Here is an 8,127-nt window from a genome sequence, read left to right as displayed (position 1 = left end):
GGAGGAGCGGCCAGGAGTTGGCTGCTGTACCTCTCCTAAGCAGAGGAGGAGCCGCGTGGCCATCTACCTTGGAAGGTGTCCCCCAATCAGAGGTGTGGGGTAAGAAAGATCTGGGGAGAGGGTGTTCTTGGTCCCAACTGCAGGTCGACTCTCTCAAGTGAGCAGGTTGGAGCGTCCTCGAGCAGATGGACTCACCTGTGAAACCCCTCCAGCTGACAGCACGGACATGGATCTTTCTGGAAGCTGAGAACAGACTCTCACGCTGCCCAGTTCCCAGGGAGGGCAGCCAACACCCCCACCCAGTCCCAGAAAGGAGACACAGCCTGCTGGTCACACCCAGCTGTTGTAGTGTAGCTTGGTTTTATTTATGTCCACAAATATTTCCAAAAAATTACAAAATACTCAAATGGAGAGAACACAGAAGTCACGATTTCTGGGTCTACTCTGTTCACACTGTGTTATCTCATGGCAAACTACTCATATATACATTTAGCTTCAAGATATATATAAATGGAGCAAATCAGAATGAACACTCTGCTCTGCTTCTGCCAAGGGAGACGTGACGCTCAACCTGGACGACACGGAACAAGACACGTACGAAACACGGAAAAGCAAAACCAAACTTGCAACGAAAGGAGGGAAAATCCAGAAGGAAACCAAGGGGCGGGCTTCGGAGACGCTGGGAAGGTCCGGGCCTCCCACGCTAGCGCTGACCAGGTGGGGCCTTCAGGTTGCGGGCTTTGAAATGAAGACTCAGTGCTTCACCTTGGCACGTGGGGGGAAACCAAAGCCTAACAGGAAAACACCTTCAGACAATTTTTAATACAGACCTCAAAGTACTTCACTCTCTCTCTTCTTTGGAAAAATGGATGATAGAGAGGAGATAAAGAAGGTTTAACTGAAAGGTAGGCACTGTGCTCTACCAGAAGGAAAACAAAAGGTGGGAGAGGAGGTGGGGGCGTCGGTGTGAGCAGCGGGAGCTGCACCTGTGCCGGCCCGTCCAGTCAGGCGTGCAGATGCCTAGGCAGAAGCGCAGAGTGCCCCACAGGAGTGCAGCCCCCATCCGCACATCACTGCCCCCAGAGGAGACAAATGCCCCTGCCAATGCAGCCAGCATGATGACAAAGGGTTCACTTGAGCTTGTCTCCCCTAAAAGGAGCTAAATTTAAGGCAGAAATGGAATGAAAGAAAACAAAAGAAAAAAAAACTACAAACATTTTCAACAGACAAAACAATCCTCTACCTGTCCCAACTGAAACTGAACGTGGTTTTAACAGAAACGGAAACGCCCTGATCAGGTTGGAACCGGAAACTGAATCTGAGCTAACACCTGTGGTTTCTGGGTCAAAGCGTTAGCCTCTCCTCCTACCCTACGTGGCTCAGGGCCTGGACACACTTCCCATCCACTGACCCACAGAAAGATCTCCTGTCGTCTGACAAGTCTTGGGTGTAGCCACCACATCCAATGGCATTAACAGCCCTCAAGAGTCTGAGAAGAGGCTGGAAAAGGTCACATCCTGGCAGAAAGCCTGATGGACGGGTGCAGACCCCGAGCCCCCCAGGATGGCACCTCCCAGGAGAAGCGTGCCCTCCCACTCCATGTTTGTGGCTGCGACTGCTGTTCCTACTTCAGGATGGTTTCAGCCCGACGTGAGTCACCACGCTCCTGGGGTAGACACACAGGCCACCGCCCACTACCTAGCTGACCCTGGGGTCTCCCCCACGGGAAAGCAGCCCCAGGCTGTCACAAGGATGGCCAGGCCTCCCCACCAGAGGGCCCAGTGGCGACTCCCACGGAAGCAGATTTCTAACAGATTCCTTTGGCAAGCGTACATGCTGTTATTTGTAGGGAATCATTTTCTTGAATTTTCTAGAATGTTTTGAGTATTAAGAAAGGCAGTTCATCCAAAACAATCAAATGTGTGTGCATAGAAATCTATAAGGAAACCTACAATCAGACACACGGAAACATGTGCTTTCTATCCCGCGGAGATGGAACGACGGTGGACCGTTAAGTCCTGGTGCAAACTGACAGAGGTTCGTTCGCCCTAACAGATGTCTGCACCGCTGGCAAAGCTCAAGCTAGGAACAGGCAGAAGTGAAAAATCAAAGCAGCAAAACAAAGAAACAGTTTGGAACACTGTCCCTGCAAACCCCTGGATGGTCACCGCTGTGACCAAACCTCGTCCCAAGCCTTTGCCTGTTTGTAATTAGTAACGCCCATCTGTTCCCTTTCATTAAAGGGATAATTATATATAACTTTTATTAAAAAATCAACTCTGTATTCTGTCAATAGCTGGTAGGAATTCACAATTAGTGACATGGCTGGAAAAAAATAGATCAGAATAGTCGTTTGTGGAAGGAAAAAAGGGCTGTTCTAAAATTATTTACAGACATAAAAAGCCATGCTGCAGAACTTTCTCAAATTATGAAGATTTCCTACAATGTATTAAAATAAAAGATTTTTTAAAAATTATAGCTCTTGGATTCCAAACTCAGATGCCGCCTATCTGCAAACCTTGTGGGTTCTGAAACACACGTGGCTGAGTGTGTCTGCACGCACAGTGAAGGGTGTGAGCTGGATTCTAGCACCTACTGAGAAGTCAAGGAAGAAAAAGAAAACAAAAACCGCACCCCAAGATTGCCAGGAAGTTTTCTGAATGTTCAGTCCAGTCCAGGGCTCGCTAAGTTTCTGGGGGACTGTCATGCACGGAGACCCAAACCAGTCTCAAGGAATCCTCTCTACAAACAAACACTATTATGCTGATACATTTTTAGTTGTGGGTTTTTAAATATATAAAGAAATCTTTAGAAGATATTCTTTTTGCTTTTGCAGCTCCTATTGTATGTAAAAAGTCCTGTTTCTCCCCCCAAGAATTGGGGTTTCCACAGCCAGCATTAACAAATAAATAACTTATAACTGCTTGTCACCTTCTTTCTTCAGTCGACTGGAAAGAGAAATAAAGGGAAGGAGAGTTAGCATCAGGCCTGGGCAGGTGGACGGCATCAGCTCAGGTCCAATGTCCCAGGCAGCTTCCCACACAGCTGACCCTGCCCTCACCTCCCTCCTACCAAGACAGCTCCTAGAGCAGGGCCCCACTCAGACCACAGGCAGGGCCTGATGGAGCAAAGCGGAGTGTGTGTGTGTGTGGTGCGGTGTGTGCGTGGTGTGTGCAGGGGGGATGTGTGTGGTGTGGTATGTGTGGATGGGGGTGTGCACACATGTGTGGGTGTGGGTGTGTGGTGTGTATGTGTGGTGTGGTGTGTGTGGGTGTGGGGGTGTGTGGGGGTGCACGTGTGTGTGGGTGTGTGGTGTGTATGTGTGGTGTGGTGTGTGTGTGGTGTGGTGTGTGCACGTGTGTATGTGGTGTGGTGTGTGTGTGCACATGTGTGTGTGGGGGTGTGTGTGTGCACGTGTGTGTGTGTGGTGTGTGTGTGTGGTGTGTGCAGGGTGTGTGTGTGTGGTGTGGTGTGGTGTGTGCGTGTACGTGTGTATGTGGTGTGTGCGTGCACGTGTGTGTATGGGGGTGTGGGTGTGCACGTGTGTGTGTGGTGTGTATGTGTGGTGTGTGCACATGTGTATGTGGTGTGTGCGTGCACGTGTGTGTATGGGGGTGTGGGTGTGCACGTGTGTGTGTGGTGTGTATGTGTGGTGTGTGCACATGTGTATGTGGTGTGTGCGTGCACGTGTGTGTATGGGGGTGTGGGTGTGCACGTGTGTGTGTGTGTGTGGTGTGGTGTGTGGGGGTGTGCACGTGTGTGTGGGTGTGTGGTGTGTGCACGTGTGTGTGTGTGGGTGTGTGGTGTGGTGTGGTGTGTGCGTGTACGTGTGTATGTGGTGTGTGCGTGCACGTGTGTGTATGGGGGTGTGGGTGTGCACGTGTGTGTGTATGGTGTGTGTGCGTGTGCGTGTGTGTGTGGGCACGCGCTGTGGGCGCAGTCTGGAGGGGTCAGCGGCCCACAGGTGGAGTAGGCGGGAGGCTGTGCTCAGCCAGCATGCACCTCCCGTCTCACCTGTAATAATCTTCCTGACTTGGTAGGTGGCCCCCATGCATGTGGGGGTGTCCATGCAGCCACTGCTGCTCCATGGCCAGTCTCTGCAGCTCGGCCGACTGGGCGTGCATGGCCTGCAGCTGGTGGGCCGCTGACATGGGGGGTGGGATGGCCCCAGGCAGATCTCGTGGGTAGGGGGTGCCTGCCAAACACAAAGCAGTCTCCTACAGAAAGGCCAGGGGGGTGGCCAGGACAAGGCCCAGGCCTGCAGGGAGGTCAGGAGAGAACCTCCCAGGGGAGGGCAAGAGGCTACTTACTCAGAGGACCTTCTGGGCAGCGTCACCCAGGAGAGACAGATGCCCTAAGTAGTGCCCCTCTTTCCCCTGTTGGGGGGGCGGAACTCCCCCCTCCTCCTCCTCAGGCTTTAGGCCTGTTTCTTCTTTAGAGAGGCTTACTCTCCTAAGCCCACAATTTGAATTTGGAGCTACCCCTCCACCCCCAGCTCCGAAGGCAGTGGTTTTCGGTCTTAGTCTCAAGGGGATTTCCGATGCACAGGAGGTATTTGTCGAATATGAATGAATGAGCGTGACATCAGACCAGGCCACTAACCCAGCTCACAATGGACCCCTCCCATCCCAGGTGCATTCTTACCAAAAACTGGGTGACGAAGCATCTCGTGTTCGTGGGGGGGCTGTCCAAGCAGAGGGTTGGGGAGAGTGCCAGGGGGATAGGGAAAACGAGCCAGGTGAGGGCCAGCGGTCAGAGGGTCAACCAGCGGGTGAACCGGGCCTGCTGAACCTAGAAAGGGGCAGAGATCCGGGTGCAGGTGGTGAAGGCTCTGGGGCTCCCAATGTTTGCCCTTCTTGGCTGGAACTGCTGGTGATTCCCCTCCTCCCCACAGCTGGCCATGGTCACCAGGGCCACCAATAACCTTGATCCTAAGTCACTACTCCCCCACCCCTTTTCCACACACCTGCAGTGGAGCTCCAGAAGATAAAAAAGGAGTGAAGGGCTGACTTATTTCCTCCTCCCACCGCTGGGCACCCCCAACAGGCAGTCTCCCGCACCCCACTCTGCTGGGGGCCCTGGGTCAGCAGAGTCCCCCTAACTGACTGCCCCAGGCCTGCCCTGCGCCTGTTAGGTCCACAGAAGCCCCACGGGCGCTCCAGTCCTGCCCCAGCCAGTGTTCCTCGCTCAGGCCGGCGGTTGGATTAGCGCCCCTCCCGGGGCTGCCTCCCTGGCGCTTCACACGCAGAACCCGAGGCCAGGCACGGGCTGTTGGCAGGGAGGAGGCCTGGCCGCACCATCAGCAGACCTCTCAGCTCTCCCTCAGGCGTGCCCTCTGCTGGCTCCCGTGAGGAAGCACGCTCACTCAGGCCCTCTGCCCGGAGATGCAGTCCTCAGGCCTGCAACGAGCCGCCCTTTCACCCCCTCAGTCTGCTTACAAGTCACCGTCCTGAGAGGCTTTCCCTCAGCCTCTTGAGGACAGCAGCATCGCCCCGGCCCCGTTTACTGCCTGACTCCCAGGTATGGAAGGTAAACGTGGACAGGGTGTTGCCAGCACCTGCAGCTGCGCCTGGCACATCGCACATCACAAGTGCTCAGTAAACTCTTGTCAAATGAATGAATGTTGTATGAATGAATGGCTGTCCTCTTATAGCACACTAAGGCACATCTGGTTACACCGGGGCTTAAAAGGCCCACACCAGGTGGCACAAGACTTTCAGGCGTGACAGCTCCTTGGCTTCCCTGGGACCATCTGCCAGGAAAGAGTCCAGGCTCCCTGTATCAGGGCTGGGGACACAGGTGGAAAGCCAGCTGCTGCCCTCCCTTCCTCTGGGCCCTGCTCTGCCAGCATGGAGGCCTGAGCACGAGGAAGTCCCCGGGTGGAGAGCGGGGCCAGACCCTCCTCCCACTTACCTACCTGGTCTGCAGAGCTTTGGAGGGAGTGGGGCTCCAGCTGTGCCCGACTCCCCCTCAGGCCAGCCAGCAGAAGCCAAAGCCTCATTCCCCAAGGGGGCAGGAAGCTTGCTCCTTGAAGTTCCTGCTCAGTGACAACCTACAGCCGCCCAGGGTGTCCTACGTGCCTCCACCGGCTCTGAAGGCCCCAAGGCCCTTGGTCCTGCCTCCTGGCCTAAACCTGCCCCAGGGAGCACAGGCCGCTGCCCTCCCACCCTGGCCCACCCCAGGCACAAGGCCAAGATCCCGTGCTTGACTGCAGCTCTGGAGAGCTGAGGGGCTGAGCAGAGGCAACAGCTGTCCATGTGTCAAGTGGCAACGCGGTTCCTCAGTGGTGCTGAATGTCCTAAGCTCTGCCAGGAACTAGAGCTGGATTAGAAAAGAGCCATCTCCGTCTCAGCCCGTACCCCCTCCACTCCAGGGCTCCCGCCTGGGCACTCACCTTGGTGGAGGGGGTCCTGCTGGTGGAGGTGGAGGTGTGAGTGGATGTGTGAGTGCTGATGATGGTGTGGGGTCACGTTGAACATCTGCAGTCGGGCCAGAGGGTCGCTGGTCAGTGAGGCCATGCGCTCGGCGTGGATCCGCTCAGCCGCCAGTCTATCAGGGTAGCTCATCTCAGGCCGCAGCTGGGGGCCCGCCAGGGCCAGTCTCTCCCTCTCCAAGGGGTTCAGGCCCGGGTGGAAAGAAGCGAAAGGGTGGGGGCCTGCAGTGGGGGGAATGGTGAGGGCGCTGTGCCGGGCGAAGTGCTCCATGGGGTTGGTGGCTGGGTGCAGGGGGTCCAGCTCCGGGGGCTTCACCTCGAAGCCCGGCTTCATCCTTTCCCGCAACTCACGCTCGCGGATCTCTCGCTCGCGGATCTCTCGCTCGCGGAGCTCCCGCTCCCGGATGGTGGGGTCGACGTTGTAGAGGCCGGGCATGTGGTAGGCCAGCAGCGGGTCAGTGGGGTTGAGGGGCATGTAGAAGGGGTGGTTGCGGTTGGTGGGCGACATGACGTGAGGCCGCGCGTACTCGCTCAGAGTCCGGAGAGCAGGCGTGTCGGGCCCGATGTACGGGGGCACAGCAGCGATGGTGGTCGGTGGTGGCTCAAAGGATGGCCGCATGTGGCCGGGACCACCGAGCTGGGGGTCGCTGAGGCGGCCTTCATGTGCTGAACTGGACGCCTTCTGCTGAAGAAAAGGGGGCGTGAGGGGTGGATGCCAGCTGCCCAGGGGTCTGAGAAGGAAGGTGAGCCCTGCCCTGCTGCCACCCTGCCAACTTGGTCCCTCCAGCCCAGCACCGAGCCCCATCTCCCAGCCACGGCCTGGGGCAAGGACATGGTCCAGACCGTGCCGCGACAGTCTCCTTGGTGCCCTAGATGGGTTCGTGTATCTGTGAGACAAAGAGCTGCATGGGAGAGAGTGTTTTGGTGGTGGGGTGGGGGAGGGCCTCCCCATCGCAGAGGCAGGTGGCGGGTGGCCCAGCACATAGGAGCGCCCCAGGGTGGGGCGGCCAGAGGGATCCAATGTGGCTGGGTAATGCCCCAGTGCCTGGCTCGTCTCCCCATTAGTTTCTCTTCAGTTCCTTCCAATAAGTGAAACACAAGCATACAGGCCTGCTGTGGATGAACCTGGACCTGCCAAGGGAGGGGTCGCATGGCGAGTGTCTGGGGAGGGGGAGGCCCAGGGCTGGCTCTGGGGGGCGCCAGGGTCACACCAGTTGCTCGGGGATGAACGGCACCCTCAGAGAAGCCTGGGGATGGGGTTCAATCCGAACCTGACCCTCCAGCTGCTGTGGAGACGAGCTGTGTGACAACTGTCACACAAAGGGCGGCCCCAGGGTCCCCGCCTGGCGTGGCCAGCAACCCTCCCGCACACGCGGGCGCCTGGCCCGCCGACACTCACGGCCGCTCGCTCCGCCTCCCGCTCCCGCTCGCGCTCGCGCTCCTTCTCCTTCTCCTTCTCCCGCTCCCGCTCCTCGCGCGCTTTCTGCTCGGCCTCCCGCTTGGCCTTCTCGATGGCTTCCTCCCTCTTCTTGGCCAGCTTGGACCCCGCCAGAGGCATGAAGTACAGGTCTGTCCGCGCACACGAGTTATAGCCCCGATCCAGGTGTTTGTAGAACCTGCAAGAGGCCACATCTCTCGCTGGGGCCCCTGCCGAGGCCGAGGCCTGCCCCGAGCCCCCCCAGGTCCCCGTGACC

General features: G+C 57.1%; 1 protein-coding gene across 8 annotated transcripts in view; it reads right to left on the bottom strand.

The window, feature by feature from the left end:
- Positions 1-341: 341 nt before the first annotated feature.
- Positions 342-8,127, bottom strand: part of RERE (arginine-glutamic acid dipeptide repeats) — a 404,790-nt gene continuing 397,004 nt past the window's right edge. For 7 of the 8 annotated variants that reach the window (XM_019639722.1, XM_019639724.1, XM_019639723.1 and 4 more), the window contains 5 exons: positions 7,833-8,049; positions 6,395-7,115; positions 4,645-4,791; positions 4,015-4,195; positions 342-2,948 (listed from right to left, as the gene is read on the bottom strand). In XM_019639722.1, coding sequence (XP_019495267.1) covers positions 2,915-2,948; positions 4,015-4,195; positions 4,645-4,791; positions 6,395-7,115; positions 7,833-8,049 — 1,300 coding nt within the window. In that variant the 3' untranslated portion in view covers positions 342-2,914. The remainder of the gene's footprint in view (positions 2,949-4,014; positions 4,196-4,644; positions 4,792-6,394; positions 7,116-7,832; positions 8,050-8,127) is intronic. The other variant, XM_019639725.1, reaches the window with a different exon arrangement.

This window comes from Hipposideros armiger, unplaced genomic scaffold (assembly GCF_001890085.2).
Source record: "Hipposideros armiger isolate ML-2016 unplaced genomic scaffold, ASM189008v1 scaffold_46, whole genome shotgun sequence".
NCBI classification, from domain to species: domain Eukaryota; kingdom Metazoa; phylum Chordata; class Mammalia; order Chiroptera; family Hipposideridae; genus Hipposideros; species Hipposideros armiger.
The sequence above is the reverse complement of the archived record's forward strand: the minus strand, read 5'-3'. Positions and strand labels throughout refer to the sequence as shown.